Genomic DNA, 23,315 nt, shown 5'->3' with positions numbered 1-23,315 from the left:
CACCTACACTGGACCCGTTGCCTCCTCGAGGCTCCACCAAGTTGGACTCACACTCACTTTCTCTCTCCTCTCTGTTTCTCTCTTAAAAGATGAATTGGTCAGAAAATTCACAGGAAGCACCCAACTTTCTCTCCAATAAATGGGACAAACCAATGATTTAAAAATCGGCGAGTCGAACTAAACTCGCCTGGTTCGACTCGGGAATCGGCACAGCCCGTGCCGGTTCCAGCACAAAATCGGGAACCGCCCAATTCTAAAACAGAACCGTCGGTTCCCACCCGGTTCTATCCGGTTCCCTGTCGATTCTAGCAGTTCCCACCCGATTCTAGCGGTTCCCACTCGGTTCTGTCCGGTCCCCTCTCGGTTCTATCCTCAAAAGCACCTTCACACGTGTGTACGCGTCACACGTGCGACACACACCACTCCTACACGAGCGGTACACACTCCCACATGTGCTACACACACTCCCACACGTGCCACACACACTCCCACACGTGCCATACGGACATGCACGTCCCACACTTGCCACACTTGCCACACACACTCCCATATACATGCATGCACGTGCCCCACACGTGCCACACACACTCCCACACGTGCCATACGCACATGCCCGTGTGCACGCTACACACTCCCATATGCATGCGTGCACGTGTGGCACGTGTGTACCGGTTCTAGTTGAGTTCAGGCCTCAAAAACAGTCACACGTGTGTACGCGTTACATGTGCAACACACACCACTCCCACATGTGCCACACGTGCAACACGCACATGCACGCGTGCGTACACACGTGTGACATGCACATGCACGCGTGCACACTTGCGACACGCACATGCACGCATGCACACTTGCGACATGCACATGCACGCGTGTACGGATGCCCTAGTGTTTTCACACTTGTCTTTATTTTTCAATTACATAGTTATTTATATAGCATATTTGAATACTCATCCTTCGATGTAGGATAATTCCTAAACATCATTAAATGAAAACAGAATGTAAATATATACTATTAATAAGCAATTTTAAACACATATGTTAAGGAGGCATGATAGTTATCATTAATGTTATTTGCTTTGACTTTTCAAGTTCGAATCCCCCCCTTGGGCCGTATGTTTATCCCCTCTTGAGCTAATTTTTGCTCCCCCTTGGGCATATAATAAATTAAAGTGTTATTTCCAAAATTTGTACCATATGTTTATCCCCTATTGAGCTAATTTTTTTCCCCCTTGAGCATATAATAAATTAAAGTGTTATTTCCAAAATTTATACGTATTTTATTAATTTTTACATTGATAACCAAATTTTTTATTTTATTTATTAATTTTACATTATAAATCATGTAATGTACTATTTTTCTTACAGTTGTCAATAATACATTTTAAATTAGATAATATTATAAAATATTTTTAATTTGTTATTATTTATCTTATAAAATAATTATAAAATGTAAGCTCATAATTATAATTTCAGTAAATAATATTATAATTAGTTAGGTTGTAATAATTTTGGATTATAGTTAGTTAGGCTGTAATAATTTGGGTTTTTTTAACGGATTAGGGTTTTTCGTCAAAACGATATTTTAATGGCCATTCTTTCATTGATTTAGTCTACTCTTTATTATAGTCCATTTATAATTATATATTTTATCCATGATAATTCCATGATTTTTTTTTTATGTGATGCAAATTTAATACTTAAGTTTATATAGGGAAAGAGCATATCAATATTCACAAATTGATGAAAAAAATAAAAGTTAATAATGTAGTACTTTCATTTCTTATTGGATTCCTAAAAAACAACATTTATAATGAATTTTAATAATTTTTACATATTTTTTTGAAACTTTAAGCTGATCGATTCAGCCGATTCCTAATCTGAATCTCTAATTCATCGATCCGGATCTTTTTTTGTGATACCCAATCCGGATCACCGATCCGCTTTTTAAACCATTGGGACAAACCAAACCCGAGGAAAAATATCGAGACGTGACTTTTTCGTTTGGAAGCCTTCGTTTTGATTTCCTTTTTTCTAAATCATTATTTGGATTCACACATTTGTAATTGGGGACTCAACCAACGTCCACTCCTCTCTTCAGATGTTATGCACCAATTAAAGAGAGCCTAATCATCACTCATTCTGTCATTCACTGTTCATAATTTTTATCTTTTTTTCTGGTGAACTCCATTGAAGTCCAACCACTCATTTTCTCTCTCTAGGCCCACTGAAAGTTCTACGTGCTAGGAAATTTCCATCCTGATATTTTCTCTCTCTAAAACCACTGGGCCCAGGGGCCACGGTAAGTTGCGCTGATGAGTGACAAAGATTGTCTTTTTGTCTTCTCCAGAAGTTCAACGAACGCACTCGGATAAACCCATGTTTGAATTCTCTCTCTAGAGTCTCTGTGAGAGTTTGGGTTTTTGAGAGATAGAGAGATAGAGGGAATGGCCTTGCTACTGAGGCGCGCCTCGTTCATGAGAGATAGAGCAGAGATTGCAAAAAGAATCAGAGACATATGCGCTGGTGAAGCGCTTGAGATATGGAGCCATGTTGTTACAGAGAGGCCCCTTTTACCATTACTGATTCCTCTGGTTCTCTTGGCTTGGGCACTGGAGCGATGGCTTGTGCCATTCTCGAATTGGGCTCCTCTTCTGGTCACTGTTTGGGCAACAATTCAGGTTTGCTTTCACAATTCTGCAGACTTTAAAATTTAACGTACCTTTTAACTTAACAATTCAGGTTAGATTTAAAAAAACAAAATAAGAGATTAACATACCGTTTCCTTGTTATTTTGAATTTTTTGACAGATTATTGTTCCTTGTTTATTAATTACAGAGATTTTGAATTTGGTTTGGTTAACCAAAACCCATAATTGCAAACTGATTTTTGAGCCCCATTGGTAAATGGCTGAAAATTGTGATCAGCCCATGAAAAGTGTGGCTAACATTTTCCATTTGAGTTCTTATGTGGACTTAATTTTTGATATGTTGTACTAGATCAGCTGAAATTCGATCTGATAAGACAGTTAAACTCAGAAAAAATTGATGTAGAAATCGTCCCAATTTGAACTCAGTTTGAAATTGTATTATTCGTATTGTTGGTGTGATGAGCCGAGAAAATAAGATGTATGTTTTTGCTTAAGTATTTAGGAAGGGAAACAGCAAAAGATAATGTTCTCCTTAGTGGTGACAGTTTTATTGACATAGACCAATAAGATGACACTCTCACTAAAAAATGCTTAACAAAGAACTATTGATTTTCTCCAATCCCATCTCTAGAGAAACTCTATCATCCCCTGGATTTCTGAAACCAATATGCAGGAGAGAGTCGTGGACCTTTTAAAGTCATCGAATGGTGCTTTGTATAGATTGAAACAAGGTAGCATATAGATATTTGAGCCATGTAGATCTGCTCATGACCATCCTTCTAATGGATGTTCATCTTCACAAATATATCTTTTATGACTGGCGGTATCAAGGGCCTTGATAGTAATCATCTTTGGGACCGTTTATCTTTCTCCTCATAACCAAATCCAATGTTCATGTGGCTTCTCCTTGTCAAGGAGTCAAGTCTTGTACCCTCTCATTTCTCCCATATATTCATTTTTAATGGTGTTCACTCGTATACAACAAACAATATTTTCAAAACAAATCAAGAGTTGGTGACTCTTGGGTTTTAGTGGATGTCACCAATTATGTCACTTATGCTAATCTATCAAGTTAGATCAGTATGTTTATGTGATCGCCGCATACCAATGAAATTGAATGGCATGTTCTATAGTACAGCTATAACACAAGCTTTTCTTTATGGGGCGAAATGTTGGGAGCTCAAGAAACAACATACCCATAGGATGAGTCTAATTGAGATGTGTATGTTGAGATGAATGAGTGGCAAGACAAAAAATGATAGAATTCGAAATGAATACATTCAAGAGAACTTATGTGTGGCTCCAATAGGCGATAAGATGAGAGAAAGTAGACTTAAGTGGGTCAGTCATGTATAATGTAGACCCAGTACAACACCTGTTAAGATGCATAAGTTAGCTCAAGTGGAAGGCTCAAAAAGGCAAGCGGTAGGCCCAAAAGGACATGGTTGAAAATAGTGAGCAAAGATATGGGGACTTATATGACTCTTGAAAGAGCAAAATGGCAAACCAGGATTCGTATAGCTGACCCCAAACAGTTACGAAAAGGCTCTGATGATGATGATAATCATGAGATTTTATTGACAAATGACATGGTTAAGTGTGCTTCTTCAAATTATAATTCAATTAGAGGATCATATTTGCTAAAATGATTCGATAAACCGCTCTCACATGTTTAATTGCTTTTTAATTTTGTCAAATTCATCCTTGCAGCAAATAAGAACCCAGTTCAATGATTTGTGATACTACAACTTTCCTAGGGGCTGGATATAGCCCGACATGGTTTTGGTGTTCATTTATAGCAGTTTGCAAGGGGCCGTCACTTGGTGTGACGATAAAAGGCTCGGGTAGCCAGCGCAAGAGCGTGGGTTCAAGTCATGAGAGCTGCCACTTTGTGCATAAGCCAAAAGTTAGGACCATTTCCAGTCCACCCCTCCCAAGACCGTGCTTAGACGGGACCAGCACCAGGTTATGGCCCTTTCTTATAGCAGTTTGCCCATGAGTTGCAAGGAAAAGACCTCAATAGACACCTACAAATGTTAATTGTGTTAGATTGTTTAAGATAAGATTACTGATTTGATTGGATGGATATGCCGATGAGAAATTTGTTCAACTTTGGAGCATTTCCTTTCTTTGAATTTTTGAAATAGTAGTTAGCATGGGAACGATCTATAAGAGTTCAAAATTAAACTTGATTCCCTTGTCTTCACTCATGCAGTATGGAAGATATCAGCGCGAGCGACTTGTAGATGACCTGAACAAGAAGTGGAAGCGTCACATATTAAACACATTGGTTGGTTCTGTTCTTGTTATAATTTTTTTGAATGTTTTGTGATGTTTATGTCATGATTCGTGCTATCTAGAAGTTCTGTAATTTTACCCACCATGAGAAGTATGTGCAGGTGATTTGACTTGATAGTCTTATTGATATTGCAGCCTTTTACACCATTAGAGCCATGTGAGTGGTTGAACAAGCTTTTGATGGAGGTCTGGCCTAACTTTCTTGATCCAAAACTCTCGAAAAGGTTCTCATCTATTGTGGAGGTGTGCTTCTAGTTCTTTACTTTCCAACTATGCTTGTTATGCTATTCTAGACATGCACGAATGTTAGTTAATTTTCATGTATAATGTTCCCGACCAACAGAACATCGTCATTACATGTAATATCCTTAACTTGAAATGAAATCTGTAATTTGTAGGGACCCTGTGTTTGCATTTCTTACTTTTTACTTGTGTCATAGCATTTCTTTCTATGTTATTATTATTATGGAAAAAGATTCTATAACCCAACGATTATGCTACAGTATAAGCCCATTGGCTAAAATATAGCTAGAGAGATTCTTTTGGGCTGCAATTTTGTACATCTTTGATTTGAGAATAATCAACTTCATAACAAGGAAAGAATCAATTGTGAGTTCCTAAAGGCCTAGATCCACTCACTGTCTACTAAATGGACGGCTTGCATTCACCAGACATGGTAGAATCATTTTCCTCAATTTTCTGCTCTCTCTCTCTCTCTCTCTCTCTCTCTCTCTCTCTCTCTCTTACACACATGCACATTTTTTTTTCTTTATGCATATGTGAGGTTTCTTACTTTTTTCTTTATGCCTACGCAAGGTTTAGATGAATGCAAAAACAAACTCTTCTAGCTTGAAGTGGCTTACAATTTTAAGCCTGTGTGCTTATATAATCTTTTAACTCCTATGTTTGCTGCTCTTGTTGTTGCTGCTGCTGTTGTTGTTGCCGTTGAAATTTATCAGTCTTGAATCAAGGTCATATGTCCTAAACATGTTAACACTGCGAAAAAGTGATATTTTCATTTTTTTGACATATTATGATAAGACTGTAAAAATAAGAAAGAAGATTGTGTGCACAACATGCATAAATTGTTTAAGAAAACCAGCCGCCAAATGCCTAGGTGCCCAAAGGGCCCTAGATCGCATGCCTAGACCTGCGTTTCCATTCCTGGCGCCAGTACCTGGGCACCCACCCAGGGCTTGTGCCTGTGTTTGTGGAAACAAAGTAGCCCCTAAAGGCAATTTGGGCATTTTGACCCATTAAATATACTAAAAAGGGTGTTTGGGGTATTCTAAACCCCCAAAGTTGAAAAAATCAAATCTTAACCCTACAAAAACCCCAAATCGATTGATTTAGCATATTTCTTTGAATCGGAAAAAAAAAGAAAAAAAAGAAAAAAAAGAAACGCTTGATGTTTGAAGAAGCATCCAAAAGCTTACCCTTTATTAGTGGAATTGTTTAAGGGTGTTAGTAATTACGAAGATTCTAACTACTGACGATTGAAGAATCAAAGATCTCCTCTCTATTCTACTGTATTTCATCTTGTCTTTTATGTTGCATCATCTTGTATTGGACATTTGGATGATTGATTTCCTACTCTTATTGGAGACTTGTAGTCCACGTGACTGTCTATGTTCGTGTAATTGTGTGTCATTGTATGGTATGAATTGGAGAGTTGGTGACTGATACATTATGGACTTGTTATGTTTTTTCACTAAATTTTCAATAATGAAGTTTTAAACGTGTTTCAATATTCATGCATAAATATTTGCATGAAAAAGTTAATTGGAATATAGATATATATGCAAAAAATACAAAATTAATAGAAATATCTGCCTATATGTGCATTTGGACAGCATGTATATGCATATTCCTGAACTTTTTTACCTCAGAGCGCCTGAGGTTCTGGGTGCCTGCCTAGGTGCTGGGCACTGGGTGCTTGGCTGGCCGCCTAGCATTTTCTGAAAAATTGCATGCATGCACACATAGTTTGTTTTTTTTTTTGTTTTGTTTTGTTTTTTTGTTTTGTTTGTTTTTTTTGTTTTTTTTGTTTTGTTTGTTTGTTTTTTTTTTTTTTGCTTTTGCAATAGCCTATATAAGCACGCCACCCACATATCCACATGGTTGTGGTTTTGTTAGAATTGTCTCTATATCAAAATTTGTTTAATGTGTTTATATCTTGACACATAACATATTGATGTGTTTGATGAGAAGGACTTTATATCATTTCTCAAAGGCCGGTTATAAATTTCTTGCAAAGGACAAGGGTAATTTACAACTACAGGGTGGCCTTTAACAATGATCTTCTTTGGAACTATTGGGAAAATACTTAGAACTTGCAGGTTAATCCCAATTGTCAATTCTTTGTGGATTCGTCTCTCCTTCCTCTGCATTTTTTGATCAGCTAAGGGTCGAATTCTCTCTTGAATTTGATCTTCCAGATTACACACCTCTTTACTTGGCTCATGGTTCTAATGAAGGCTGGTAGGAACTTCACCCTATGATTTTTGCTTGATAATGATTCAGCAAACTGGGGTGCCTAAAGAAGACAAAACTCACTATTTTTCTTAGTTTTACATTACCTTATCAATTGTTTATTAGTTTCAAAGCTTTTTAGAATGGAGACTAATTCTAACTACTCGGTTGTGCTAGTCAATCTGGGAAGTATGTCCTGTTCAACTCTGTTAATGGAACAGCTTGGATGATTTAATTAGTTATTGTTTTAGAATTATGCTTCAAAGGTTATACATGAAAGAAATGCATGTCATACTTCAGAATGTATAGCTGTCATACTTCAAAATGCATAATTGTGAGGCCTTATGACTTCTAAGTTATTTTGTGCCATATATTTGCTCATTATTTCTATCTAACTGGATGAAATCTTTGCTCTTGCAGAAACGTCTGAAATTGCGGAAACCAAAGCTAATTGTCAGTAATATTTATGTTCATCCTTTGTTTTGATAATATTTACTTCATCTTGTCTTATGATGAATGCAGTTTTATTATGAGGTTCCATTGTCCAGTATATAATAAGGATTTTTTCTTTTCAGCAAAAACTTGATTTACAGGAGTTCTCACTAGGGTCGTGCCCACCCATCATAGGGTCACAAGGTACATACTGGTCAACTACTGGCGACCAGGTTAGGTTTCTGGCATTTGAATCGTCTTGTAATTCATGTTGTAAGAAATCCCTTCATTGTGTTTGCTACTATTTTACTATTTCATATTGGGCTCTTGCCAGTTGGATAAAGCATTTCTTTGGTTGTTATATGCTGCTCTTTTAATTTTTAAAAGGTGTTTACTTTGGTTAAAAATGATTGCTACCTAGCAGAACGTATAAATGAGTACAAAATATTCTATGCATTTAAAGATATTTTTGCAATTTAATACTTTTGGCTGTGTACCCATTTCTATATTGCTCTTTAAGTTCTTTTTCTATCTAGCTTTTAATAGATCATGCTTACTTTCTTTCAAGTGTATATTGATGCCTTATACCCATCTACTCGTGTATATGACAGTGCATGAAAACAATGACATTTTGAATAAGAGTAATGATCCTATGAGACCCTCCCGCACCGATGCGTGTAGGACCCCAAAGGATCACAATTAAATTTGGCACAGATCTCTAGAAAAGTTATCACATGGTTGTAGGACTTGACTTTTCTAGAGATCTATGCCAAATTTAATGGTGATCCTTTGGGGTCCTACACACATGGGTGTGGGAGGGTCTTACAAGGTCATTTCCCTTTGAATAATATGCAAAAACATTTTTTTTGTTTTGGGGGGGGGGGGGGGAGGGTGCAGGGTTTTCCAACTTGCATCTTTCAAATTGAATCATTCTACAAGGCCTATATAATTTATCCTCCTTGAGAGAGTTTAAGTGTTGTTGTCTCACTATTTATATTGTTCGTTTGAATTTTTTTGCATAAACTGATTCCTAGCAGACTTATTAGTCTTTGAACCTTATTGCTGTACCATTTATATCAATCTTAGTGGATCTTCGTGTGCATTATGGTCCTAGAATGTCCATTATAGTCCTAAAATGATACTAGTTGTACCCCTGCTATAACAAGAGAAAGGCCTATATGATTCACTAGAATACAACCTGAACTGAAGACTCAGTTGCAAGGTTTTGGGGAATAATGAACTCTTTATGTTTCATTTCACCACTTTAGGATACATTAGCCAGCCCCATTGGGGGTAATGTACAATAGTACTCTCAAACAATTAATACAATAACACCAAGTGTATGTTAAAGATATTCTATCACACTCCTTCAAGCTGACATGGTAACATGGAAAGCTTGTCTCTATCACGAAATAACTTTTCCCTAGTGAGAGTCTTGATCATAATATCTGTAACTTGATTTGATGTACTTATATGCTTTACAATAATTTTATTATCACAAACCATTTCTCTTATGTAGTGATGGTCAACAACAAGATGTTTGGCCTTCCAATACTGTTCTAGATTATTTGATATCTTGATAGCAATTTGGTTATCACAGTGCACTTATCTTGGATTCTCTAGGTGACTACCCATTTCTGAGTATAGATTGGACAACCATTTTGTTTTTGAAGTTGCAAGAGACATAGATTTATATGCTGCTTCAAGTTTGGTTTTCTGCTTTTTGCTACTACATGGTACGAAATTTCTGCCTAAGAATATGCAAAAGCTAGGAACTGACCTTCTATCATTAGGACAGTTTGCTTAGTCAGCATTAGAGAAAGTTGTTAGTTTAAGTCCCCCTTGTGAGATATATAGACGATCAGAATTTAGTATTCCTTTGACATACCTCAATTTTCCCGTTATATAGTCTTAGTTAATATGCGGTTTTTGTATTTTGCATATGTTGGCAAATTGTATTGACTGCGTGACAATGCTTGACCATGTGAAGGTCAAGTATTAAAGCCCTCCAATTAAACTTCTATATTGAATAGGATTCTGAAGTAACTCCCCTTCATTGGCTTATTTGAGTTGGGATTCCTATTGGTTTAAACTCCAACGTGCCAAATTTTTCAAGCAATTCCATTGCATATTTTTGTTAGGATAAACTAACCCACTTGAGAATCTATGTATTTCTATACCAAGAAAATATTTAATCTTCCAAGGTCGTTCATTTCAAAGGATGCACGCAACTTTGTTTTTAGTTTCTCAATATCCAACTTGTTGTTTTACGTAATAATCGTATTATCTATTTACAAGAGTATTGCTGAGCTGCCTTTATTAATAATCATGTCAACAAACCTAGAAAGTTATGCCTTATTCCTTCGATGTTCCATGGAGAAATGCATTTTTCACATCTATTTAGTTGAGCTCTCATCCTTTTATGACCACTAGAGCAACACTAGCCCTTATGGTTACAGCTTTGACCACGGGACTAAAAGTTTCTTCATAGTCCAATCCCTACTCTTGATTGTATCCTTTGACTACTAGGCGAGCTTTGAACCTTTCTACACTTCCACCTTATTTAAGTTTTGCTTTGTAACCCCATTTGGAATTCACCTCTTTTTTTTGTTTTCTTTTGAGGTGGTGGAACAAGCTCTCAAGTTTCATTTTGGTATAAGGTTCTAATTGTTTCCTCCATAGCTTTTCTCTGTCATTGATCTTGGATTGCTTCTTCCTATGACATCAGCTCTTTTACTTTCAATGCAAATAACATAAACACCCCATGCTCATTAGAGCAGCTAGCAAAAGAGACATATTGTTCCATTGGATAACATGAGCTTTGTGTTCAGTATAAATTAACCTCATGGAATGGATAGGTGAAGAAGGGACTAGTGTTTTGAGATGCGTCGAGATGATACAATGTTGTCTGAGATAGGTTCTTCTCTACCTTCTTGACTCCCATGTATGGATTTCACTAGTGTGGAGATGCACTGAGATTTTACAGGAGCAAGACTAGGAAGTTTTGGCACAAGGATTTCACTGGGAGAGACTGTTGAGGCATCACAATAAGACCTCTTCAATGTGGACTTACTTACCTCATTGGGTAATGGTTGCGATGCATAAGTCTTCGTAATCAGAAGAGGTCCAAGAGGTGGTGGTGCACTCATCTTTACATGTTCTTCCCCTTTCATAGACACCTTTATACTTTCAAATACTTTCAAAATAAATACTGTAAAAGAAAGGGGTGCAAGTTAGTATCTGAGGAAGAATAGTATGGATTAGCCTCATCAAAGGTAATATGGCAAGAAGAATTGGCTCTCTGTATTGAGGGAATACAGCATCTGTAAACCTTATGGTCTAGACTGTAGGCAATGAATACCTGTTGATCTGCTTTAGGCTAAAGTCTATTGTGAAGTGAAGAATTGATAGCCAGATAGACACAATCGTGAGTAATCAGCAATGATTTCTTAAAATTTGTAATATGGAGTGGTTCCTTAAAGTGCTGATGTAGGAAAGTGAGTAATTATCAGATTGCTACTAGGAAAGCCTTTTCCCTCAAGGAACGAATATGTAATCAAGCATCATCATTAGTGCAAACCCCACAAGTTGTAGTTTATTTTATTCAGCAATTCCATTTTACTACTGTACATAGAAACTAACGTTGTAAATGTATATTATCCCTCATGATTGGATATCAATACTTTAATGTGTTTCCCAAATAATTTCTAACCTTGGTTTGAAATAAGTCTAAAACAATCCAAAAATTTATATTTATGTCTAATAAGAAAAAATAAAGTATAACTAATGTAGTGATCAATAAAAGAGACAATAACAACGTCCATGCATAGAATCCACAATTGAAGGCCCCAAACATCAGAATTTAGAGTCAAAAGGTCTAAAGATAATATTTTCATCATGTTCATCACAAAAGAAGGGCAGTTGTGCATGCTCACCCAACTGAGAACTAGTAACATAATGAAGCAAGCTGATTAGTACAAATGGAAATCAAGCCATCATCTACCAGTCTTTCCAAGGCCTTCTTCAAACTAGGATGTCCAATTCACCGATGCCAAAATTCTATAGAAGAGTTTTTGCTAGGTCACCTTGGGTGGCTACTGTAAGATAAAAAACATTATCATCCTCTAAAACATAATGCCCATTTTTCTTGACTGACATATTGCAACCAGCATCCCTGTCTCTTGGTCCTCCTGCCGAGGACTAGTGGTAGGTGGTCCCCCGGAGCTTTAGGAGAAGGGTAGCCTTGTGTGTGCTTAAAAACAAAAAATTTGGAAAGAATACAAATTTGTATTTAAATTCAGATGTAAGTTGACATGCTGATATTAGATTCTTCTTGACTTGGGGAACCACAAGAACAATAGGTATTTGAAATTTTTGCAAAGCAATTGATATTAGGGCTGTGTTAGTATGAGATAATGGTAAAGATGATTAATCACCAGTTATGACAGAACGCATACCTTTGTAGGGAACTGGGTTTGGCGACAAGATATGTACTTAGCAATCTAACTAGTAGCACCAGAGTCAAGGTCCAGAAAGTTTCACCTGGGGAGCTTTTGGTGGAGTCAAGAGTGAGGGAATTTACATGATCAACTAGATTGCGCTGCAGTTGATGGGAGCTGCGGTAGCAAATCTTTGGTAACAATCACAAGCTGAATGGATTCTTTTACCAGTGATTTCTTTTACCATAGATTTGAAATGTCACTATGGAATTAGGCTTTGGTTTGGAAACCCTCTACCTCTGCCTTGCCTAAAACATCCACTTCCATGCCAATCATGTGTGCTTTGTCATCCACTCCATAGGAAAGGTGCTATTGGAGTTCCCATTGTGAAGGTTGATGGAAGATGTTGTGGATTGTTTTCTGACTTCGAGGTGTTGATACACATACTCTCACAAATAAGCAAGATGAGGTGTAGATCATCAAAGGAAGGGTAAGGAGGTTTGGGCCAATTCAGGAGTCGGTACTGGACTGCACAAGTGATATAATAGTACAAAACTTTTGAACATGACCAACATGACCCAGGCAGGTATTCTTGCACAAGGATTTTTTATTTCTAGCTTATATAGTCCTATGGCACCTGTAGACACTCTGTTAATTACATTCACCCTCGAATAAGGATGTGTGAAACACATCTATTTTAATCGATTGCAATTGTTGGTAGAGGATGACCATTTAAGAGAAGAGGAGCAATTGGCAGCTTGTAGACAACGCCTTGATGGTGAGCAATGTGCAATACTACCCTTGAACAAGTTCATAGAATGCCAAAATAATATATACATATTTACATCAAATTTTTTTTAAGTATATCCAACTCTCAGAAGCTGTTTCGGTTAATTTATTTTTTTACTGTGTCACTGTCAAGTTCGACAATGAGTTTTTCCTTCATATTTAATGGATGCTGGTATTTTTTTTTGATAACATATAAACAATTATGTTATATATTGCTGCAAGATGGCCATTGTATCAACTTTTAAAATGGCTACCTGTGAAAAAATGCAGTTCTTGCCAGGAAAGTTCTTATGAAAGTAAGATAGACATTACACTTTCAGAATCTGCTCATGTTGCTTCTGATGTCTTCCCAAACATTATAACAACAAAAATGCATGTCCTGTCAACATTGCTGACATGTCTTGTCAACATTCACTGTTTATTTGTATTACAATTCAAGGCACCATATGCAATGTGCAAAGAAGTAGACTTTAACTATTTGTCACTATCTTAACATTTTTGGTTAGTGATTCCTCTGATCTATTGTTGCAGCGTATAATGCACACGGGTTTTGATTGGGACACAGATGACGTGAACATAATGTTCTCTGCAAAATTGGCGAAACCATTGCTTGGAACTGCTCGGATTGTCATCAACAGTTTGCATATAAAGGGTGATGTATGTCGAATTGCATTGTACTTGCCTTTCTTTAAGTTTCAAAAGATCTTCTTCATTTAGTTAATCAAGAAATAGATTTGGCAATGGGCGCTATCTGATCTTCTATTCTTGAAATTTATATGATTAGTGAGGAATCAGAAGCACATTTCAAAGTTGGATATGTTTGTATACTTTGATAATCACGCTATTTGTTGAGTAAATTACTTTGGAATACAAATTGAGAAAGCTCTCAACGAGAACATGATTGGAGATTAGTGAGAATTTGTCTACTACCAAGATTAATTAATAGTTCTTATATTATATTTGTTTAAAGTACACATTTCTCGTATTTGTAAATGCAAGGTGACATCAAGATCTTTGTCCGCCCACCTGATTATTTCTCTTAATATGCACTTTACATTTGGGAAGCAAAAGGTTATCCAAACTATTGAAGTGCTGCGAACATGGGATTATCTTCAGTTTTCTCTATCGGTTCTTACGTACAGTTTGGTATTTTGATATAGCTTATTTATTATTAACTAGCTAATAACGTAACAATTAGAATTAGTATTTTACTTCCTAAAGAAACCTCGGCTGCTATTGTTTCTTGTAGCATGTTATGCTGCTCTTTGAAAAATGTAAATCATGTGACTTAATCAGATTGTAGTTTGAGTGACAGGATCCTCATTTTCTAGAGATCCAGAATACCAGTTTCCATGAAATCAACTACTTCTAAAAAACTTAATCTCGTGCTTACCTCTCCAATTTAGTATTTATAAAAGTTTATTTTTGAGAAACCAAAATAAGGAATTGTCATGGGGAAGATTTTTTGTTTATTTTAGATACTTAACTCTAAATAATTCTTCCCTTGGAACCTGGGTCTTCAGCCAGGTGATGGACTGTGCTGACTTATCTAATTCCTGATGAAGATTGTACAATAACCTAACTAACCCTTTTTAAGAAAAGTAGAATACCCTTTACCTGTCATCTTTGTTGTAATGTGAATAACGTGCTGAAATAACTTCCATGCCATGCACTACTAAAGGAACAGTGACTGATATATTGACATCTGTTAAGGATAGAACTGCCACTTCTAAATTGTATTGAAGCACATTTTTTTAAAAACAATTTCTAAGTTGCCTAAGGCACTGGAAACTAAGAATCCCATAGTGTCATTTACGATTATATCTTAATATTATTATTGTACACAGCTACGCCTTGCACCAATTCTCGATGGACAAGCTGTGTTGTATTCATTTGCTACAACACCTGATGTGAGGATTGGTGTTGTCTTTGGAAGTGGTGGGAGCCAATCTCTTCCCGCAACAGAATTTCCTGGCGTGTCGTCATGGCTGGTGGGTGTGGCAATTGTCCCTTAAACCCATAAATTTGGCTTGTAAATTTATTTTATGTGGGGAATGTATTTATAATCTGATGGACTATGAAAAACCATTGTCCATTGGTTCCTAACTTTCCAATGAAATGATGTGGTGATGTAGAGATATTGGGGCTTTGGGTCTCTCTCTCTCTCTCACACACACGCACACACACCCCATAGATCATTTAATTAGATGTTGATGATCTCAATGGGCTACTTTTACATAGTCCATTCGATTAAAATATGTTTCCCTTTGATATACTGTCCTTGTGGAAGGGCATGCCATTTTCTAGGTATCAGAGCAAGAAAAGATTGAAGTTCCTGATAAAATGTAGATTTCTTTCTGTTCCAAACAGGTCAAGGTTTTCACAGACACCTTAGTTAAAACAATGGTTGAGCCTCGTAGGAGATGTTTTTCATTACCATCGGTTGATCTAAGGAAAAAGGCCGTTGCAGGTCTCCTTTCTGTTACAGTTGTTAAGGCTAGTAGACTGGTCAGAGGGGGCGTAAAAAGTGGTCTCTGTGAAAAACGGCCGAACTCCCTAGGAAACCATCAATCATCAGGAAATGGAGTTGATAAAATTCTGCAAACTTTTGTAGAAGTAGAGCTTGGAGGTCTTACTCGGAGGACAAATGTGAGGCAGGGTTCAAGCCCTGAATGGAATGCTACTTTTAACATGGTCTTACATGATGAAGCTGGAGCTGTGGTGTTCCATCTCTATGAATGGAGTGCCGGCAATGTGAAGTATGACTACTTATCCAGCTGTGAAATAAAGGTGATGCTTTCTTCTTTCTTTCTTTCTTTTTGTTTTGTTTTTTTGGGGTTGGGGGTGGGGGGGGGGGGAATATACCACAGTCCAATGGACTATTGAAAGCAATAGTCAGTTGGGGCCATCAGTGTCAGCTATAGTGATGGATGGATATACATATAGAGACAATGGGAACCACCATCTGGCTCAGGTCTGTTTTGGTGTGTCCCACATTCATCATAGTCCATCATTTTATTGGGACAGTGATTACCCAAATGCACTATGGTTTTCCAAGGACTAACTATAAGTTTCACAATGGGATGTGGTTTTCCACAGTCCATTGAACTGCAGTAAAGTTTCACTTCTTTTCTTTCTCTTTCATCATCTATGCTTTAACTCTGATGATTATACATGAGAAATGAGATAAGTTTATGAATTTCCAGTTTACATGTTTTTTCCTGCTTCCAACCAATGGTTATGTCTGAGATGTTTATGAGGTATACATGTTTTCTGTGAACAGATGAAATATGTTGCAGATGATTCTACAACATTTTGGGCAATTGGACCTGGATCTAGTGTAGTGGCGAAGCATGCTGAATATTGTGGGAAAGAGGTTGAAATGGTTGTTCCCTTTGAGGGAACTGATTCAGGGGAGGTGGTTCATCCTGTTTCTTTCTTCAAGTTCTATTTTTAGTACTTACAAAGTTCTATTTTAGTGGACGATATTCTAAGTAATTATTACCCATGATCCTTCTAATCGGTTAATGTATCGTAGATGCAATTCAAATACTCAAAGTGAGGTTATGAACTCAATCTATACATGCCATGTGATAGAGTTGTCCTGTTTTAAATGGGTTGTTTTACATGAAGGTATTGTTCATTGATTATTGATTTCAAATTACTGTGATATAGTTATTTGTTCCTATCTAAGGGGCCACCATGTCTTTAAAGTGATTATATTATGTGAAACAGATTCAATTTCTCTAATTGATTTGTTTCATAAATGAATACTTGAGCATGATTAATGGGATTTAGCTCTATGTAGGCCCTAACAAGTGTTATAATTCTTGGGAGAATTTGTAATCTTAATACCTCAGATGAAAAAGGAGCTCTTGTGAGACACTGATATTCGACAAACCTAGAAAACCTAGTATACCATCTTTCCAAAAGATTTTGAAATTGCTTTGTCTATTTGTGTATGATGTATGAAATTTTCAGAACCAGAATATCAGAATATATATCTTGAATAGAAGATATGTAATGATTTCAATGAATCACAATGTTTCGATGTAATAAGTTCTATCCATTATAGTCCAAAATCAACTTCCTGGTTTTGTTAGATGAATTTTAAATTTCTTTTTAGAAACCCTTGAGAATTGGATCTTTTGATTTTCTTTTTCAGATAACTGTAAGGTTCGTATTGAACGAATGGCAATTCGCTGATGCCATGAAGAGCCTGAATGGTTCCTCCAATTTTAGTTCTCAATCTACATATGGTTCACAATATTTTCAACCGACAGGAAGGAATCTCATTGTTACTGTTGTCGAAGGCAGGGATCTAACAGGAAAAGACAAGTCGGGAAAGAGTGAACCTTATGTGAAATTGCAGTATGGGAAGGTTGGTGATCTTGATAACATCTAAATTTCCTTTTCCATCATTCCTGAAAGTTTCATTATTGAAACACTAGAAGTTTAGTTGGACTGGTGAATGGGAAAACCTCTCTTATTCTACTTGAAGCTTCCACTGATACAACCATTTTCTATATCTCTATATAACATCAAGTTAATTTTATTTTCATCTCAGGTTTTGTCAAAAACGAGGACAGTCTCACATGGTTCATATCCAGTGTGGAACCAGAAATTTGAATTTGATGAAATAGGTGATGGTGAATATCTCAAAGTAAAGTGCTACAATTCCGATATTTTTGGAGATGTTGGCATAGGAAGTGCGAGAGTGAACCTAGAAGGACTGGTTGAAGGTTCCGTTAGGGATATTTGGGTTCCTCTTGAGAAAGCGAATACGGGAGAGTTGAGACTGCAAATTGAAGCATCTGTTTTTGAATACAATGATAGTCAGAAGGTCTACTTTAAATTGCATATACCCATCAAATTGATTAGAATCCATGAGCTACGTTTCATGGAAAATTATTGGAGTTCGTTGCTTGAAAACTTTAAATTGCTAAGATTACCTTGATTATCAAAACTACCATAATTTTTGTTTTTATTTGAATGGTTCCCATCAAATTTGCATACTTTATTTGTGTCATCTAGTAGGAACTGATTGAAAGCTTTATGAATATGCAAGCAGGGTACTACTGGATCAGTGAGTGGTTGGATTGAGCTTGTTCTCATTGAAGCAAGAGACATGATTGCCGCTGATTGGAGGGGAACCAGTGATCCTTATGTGAGGGTGCAGTATGGAAACATCAAGAAAAGAACAAAGGTTAGTTTTAGACCTCAATATACCCACTGTTGTTCTGTGCTTGCATTCATATTTCGTTGCTTTACCATGGAATGTTAGTTAAGAAGGCAGCTCCGACGAGGTGGAAGCAGAGGCGTGGGTAAGGTGTCCTAAGTGTCTTAAATAAGCACATATTCCTTTGGTCTCTTTTCGATCAATAAGCAATTTAAATAGATGAAATCTCTTCTTTTCACCAAGCATAAGTACAGATGGTGGATTTTGCCTATCAAGACCCAATTGGAGTGGGCGCTCATGCCACAAAGAAAGAGTGAGAAACTAACACTCCTCATCTTGCCATTCTGCATGAAGGATCATGAATGGCTCAAAAGATGAATCATTGTGTGTGTGAGAGATAGAGGAATCGTTTGTTTGTCGACACAGGAGAGGACTTGGGATTTGGTAAAGACTGAATGAAAAACCTGAATTGCAGAAAGAGAGAGAGTTCTGGGAAAGTGAGAGAATAAGAGATAGAGAAGTGATAAATCCATGAAACATCGTCATTTATAGGGATTATGATCATGGTTGTAAGGAGGTATTCATCCTTATTTGGCATGTTCTGCACATGCCACAGGCCATTGAGTTTATAACTTAAGGATATTCAGTTTGGAAAAGCACAGTATGAATCCATAGGGTAATCATGACAGCATGGCGATGAGTTATCGTAAATAAGCACCTGTTCCTTCTGTGCTCATTCACTCAATATCCACTTTAAGATGGATGACGCCTCATTTTTTACATTGATTATGGTCACAATGAGGTCCTCAACGTTATGCACCATATTGTGTGGATGCTAGGTCCACTAAAGTTGTCTAACACAATTACTCAAGTGTGGTCGAGTATGTCATGATCCAAGTGGTCATCATGCCAACTTGGTCATCAGGGCTAATTATAGTGATAGAGGGAGATAGGGTAGTAACAAACATGCCATTAATTCTGTATTATGCCCCATACTATGAGGATTATATGGATCATAGACGAGGTTCTAAAACTGGGCTCAGCTTGGGAGTCAGGGGCTGCCCGAGATGAGTTAACTTGGGCGAATCTGAGTTGACTCATTGGAGTATTATATAGGAATAGAACCAAAAAAGCCCCAAAAAGTTCAAAACAAATTGTTAAAAACAAAATAATAATAATTAAATTCAAAATAAACCAAAAAAAATATAGAAATTCCAAATATGCTGGAAAAAGTATATAAAACATGAATTTGGAAGAAGTTGATTTACTATTGGAGAACTATTCAAAAAGATCCAAAAAAAGTGGAAAACAAATTGTCTTCAAAAACATCCAAATTACATGTAAAATATTGATACACTGATCCCCAATTTAATATAATTTTTATGATTTATTGTATTTTCTTTAAGTATCCCAAGTTTTACTCAAGTACTTAGCCTGAGAAACCCCACCAAGTCCGAGTTGACTCGGCCAAGTCCTAGAACATTGCATCATACCATAGTTTCCATACTAAATATTTGGGGCATTTTAGTAAATATAATGCATATTGAAGTATATTCTTTTAATCAATTTTTCGTTTCTTGGAATCATTTATTGAAGAGTTGGAGTACGTAATTGTATGATCATGCATGCATGCAACTTTGTATTCTGTTTTATAGATGTTCATTTCATTAGTGTGTTCCCTAGGAAAAACAGTCTCTTGATCATTCAACCGTACTTCTACTAATTTCTTTTGAGGTGGGCTTGCATTATGCCCTTGTAATTAATCATTTTTCTCAATGCTTATTGCCATTGCTAAGTTTGACTGCTCTCACTGTTTCAGACAAGGGTTTAGATTTCCATAAGTGCTATTCTCCTCTTTCGGAAGAGTATCTTGATAGAACAACCGAATTAGTTTAGTAGCTTCAGGTGCGACGAATATGTTTGTTTAATCGGAGTAAATGGCAAGAATGTGATTATGATACAAGAAATAAAGGACAAAACAAAATATAAATAAAAAATAATTCATATTTATATGTTATTCCTTGTACACCATGCAGGTTGTACAAAAGACACTCAATCCTCAATGGAACCAAATATTAGAGTTCCCAGACAACGGCAGCCCCTTAATTTTGCATGTCAAGGACCACAATGCCGTGTTACCCACTTCAAGCATTGGAGAGTGTGTGGTGGAGTATGAGAGGTTGCCCCCCAACCAAACGTCAGACAAATGGATACCCCTCCAAGGAGTGAAGCATGGGGAGATTCACGTCCAAATAACACGCAAGGTGCCTGAGATCCTGAAGAGCAACAGTTTAAACCCCGAAATGTCAGTGCTCAGTAAAGCGCGCCTAGTGTGTCGACAGGTTTGAGAGATTTCCGTATTTTTTGTCATATTTTTTGAGTTGATTAGGTTAAAAAAATGATCAAAATACCCATATATTTTTAGGATTACCAATGTACCAGTACTGTCGTGTTCTTGGGTCTTGTGGACACTGGAGATTCAACAATATTTGTATGATCAGCATTAGTGCTTTTTAACTTCTATGAAGTAGGAGACTACCCCAAAGCTTCAAGGTTCAAACCGAAGGAACAAGGATCCCATGGAACCAACTATTGATCATAGTTGCCATGATGTGAGACTTTAAATAAACATTTAGAGTTTCAAAGAGTAGCTAAAGTAATCAAAGGTAAAATGGAAAATGTAAAAAATGGAATCACACGCTGGGTGACTGAGTATGGGTAAGGCTGGGATGTTTTTGGTTTTCTCATTGGGCCGTATAGTTCATGCACAACCATGAGACTAATCATCTCTTGGATCCTTAAAATTATCATTGTACTTGTGGAGCCCAATACAAACAATGCAAATGACTCAAATCGCCTGGCTGATAATATACGCCCCAATTTCCTAGCTTTTTAATGTGACCAGTTATCCCTTTATTTTTTTTGGAGAAATCCTCAAAATATTGCAGGACAATGAAGTACCTGCGATGGGTTTGGCAATTTTCTTGATAAATGTCTAGCATTCCCTTATTAATGTTGTTTTTGGATGTGCAGATGCGACATATGTTAGGGAAGTGTGAGGGCTTGGCAGATGACGGTGATCTTGAAGGCCTGTCAATAGCCTTGAATGAGATGGCAAGTGCCCATGAAGAGCAAGAGGCCTACATCTCTCAGCTTGAGAGAGAGAAAACCATGCTGCTCTCTAAGATAAATGAGTTTGATCAAGCCTTTAATAGGCTGCGATGACTCCCTCTCTTGCAACAGCTAAAATGTATACTATGTAACAATAGCATTGACTCACATATATATTAATTTGTAACTCCATTGATTGTATTGAAAGAATCTGTAACATAAAATGAGTTTGTTCAAACTCAAAAGAAAGATATGAATTCAAATGGAAATATTTTTTTATTATTGAACAACATGAGCTCTGGTGTTTTATGGTCTTCATGTCTATTGAATTATTTGAGTTCGTTACATGATTGGGATTATTCACTTCGATATCTACTAACCCAAAAGAGCTCTACATTAGTCAGAGCCAGGAAGTCTTGAGCAGATGGTCAAGATATAGTCTCATGCAGTGTGTTAGGGGTTGTAGTTTATTGCACCTAATTGCATGATGTCTTCTGATAAGTGTTGTAGTATGGATTCAGTGATTTTGAGGCTGGACTTGTCAACACCTTCAGACATGAGCTAGAATAAGGGGATTGTCCACTACAAGACGATTTATCCATTGTACAAGAAGGTCATTGTTACTCTCAACATCTTGAAATTAGGTGGTTAAGAGTGTATCATAAAGTTCAAAAAATCCTTATATAGTTTGGAAAAATCTTATATGGAATTTGAGTGTAGTAGATGACACGTCTTTAACCATCTGATTTCACTTCTAACAGCTATGAGAGATGTGACTTTTTGGTACAAAGAATAAACAGTCTTGTTATGAAGTTTTCCCAAAATAAAAAAAAAAGAATGCTTATTGCAGAGATTTCATGTTGTAGAGAAACAGTCACATGCTCTAATAAAACACAAGACAAAAATGCTTGTAGCTGAATTTTTAAATTCAGTTCATGCGGTAAAGATAGGAAGGGCATATGCTCCACCACTAAGGCAAGAGGTCATATGTGCAAAGGAGATACTAGTACTTTATTTAAAATAATAATTTGATGCTGTCCTGTTGATGTCATTGCTTGTATTTAATTTCTATTTTATTTTATTTTTTTACTGCAGGTTACTATTCATAGATTACTACGAGGCAATGTGTATCTAAATTTCTACGAAGCAAATCTGTTATTAGGATATGTAGGAGCAGATAATTGAAGATACTAACTTGCCAATACAAATGTACAAGTATTGTTAGTTCTAGATTATTGAAGATACTAACTTGCCAATGCAAATGTACAAGTATTGCTAGTTCTAGACGATCTAGACCATCGGAGTTGCCTCTCTTCTATAGAAAGAGTGCTAGTAACAAAATTTGGTGTGTAAGTTTATTGTTCAAACAAGAGGAAACATGTCTCTATACATAGAGCAACTACACATGACTATTGAAGTACCCATAAGTCAAGACTTGCGTCTCACGAAATCTCCACCGTGAGAAGGGTGCATCTGTTGCGATGACCTGCAATAGGAAACTAACCGCCGCAATGTTCAAGCTTGTGCTCACAATCACATGATATCTTATGGCTTCTGGTAGAAGAACCGTCACACATCTACCGAAGGGCACAAACTAGTAGAGTGCACCAATCTATAGGAGGATACACTTCATATGTGCGTCTTCACTGGTGGGACAACCAGAGCCCAATGACTTACTACGTGTAACTATTCAAGTATCCATAAGTCAAGATTTGCTTCTTACAAAATCTCCACCATCAGAATGACATGTCTACCACGATGACATGCAACAAGATATCCTACAGTCACGCGGTGACCCTTTGGGTTCTAAGAAACTAATTGCCACAATCAGCCGGTGTCTTATGGGTTCCAGTAAAATAATCATCACACGTCTATCAGAGGGACACAAACTACTGGAGTGCACCAATCCACTAGAAGACACACTTCCTATGTGCTTCTTCATCGGTTG

The 23,315-nt window shown here is 36.8% G+C and overlaps 1 protein-coding gene across 6 annotated transcripts; it reads left to right on the top strand.

Moving 5' to 3' along the window:
- The first annotated feature begins 2,394 nt into the window (after positions 1–2,394).
- Positions 2,395–21,657, top strand: ATSYTF (C2 domain-containing protein). 6 transcript variants are annotated; one of them, XM_088855993.1, is made up of 14 exons: positions 2,395–2,678; positions 4,863–4,937; positions 5,081–5,188; positions 7,838–7,870; positions 7,993–8,053; positions 13,609–13,734; positions 14,925–15,068; positions 15,448–15,867; positions 16,361–16,495; positions 17,243–17,458; positions 17,645–17,920; positions 18,149–18,283; positions 20,293–20,598; positions 21,290–21,657. In XM_088855993.1, exons 6-14 carry the CDS (start codon positions 13,615–13,617, stop codon positions 21,479–21,481), a joined length of 1,944 nt encoding a protein of 647 aa, XP_088712119.1. In that variant the 5' UTR covers positions 2,395–2,678; positions 4,863–4,937; positions 5,081–5,188; positions 7,838–7,870; positions 7,993–8,053; positions 13,609–13,614; the 3' UTR covers positions 21,482–21,657. The 6 variants fall into 6 exon arrangements, with proteins under 6 accessions (XP_088712119.1, XP_006842302.1, XP_088712117.1 ...); XM_006842239.4 differs by having other exon boundaries at positions 7,993–8,082; XM_088855991.1 differs by lacking the exon at positions 7,838–7,870 and having other exon boundaries at positions 7,993–8,082.
- The last annotated feature ends 1,658 nt before the right edge of the window (positions 21,658–23,315 follow it).

The sequence above is a fragment of the Amborella trichopoda genome, chromosome 13, assembly GCF_054954075.1.
Source record: "Amborella trichopoda isolate Santa Cruz 75 chromosome 13, AtrichopodaSantaCruz75HAP2 v2.0, whole genome shotgun sequence".
In the NCBI taxonomy this organism is placed as follows: domain Eukaryota; kingdom Viridiplantae; phylum Streptophyta; class Magnoliopsida; order Amborellales; family Amborellaceae; genus Amborella; species Amborella trichopoda.
This window is presented reverse-complemented; position numbering and strand designations above follow the sequence as displayed.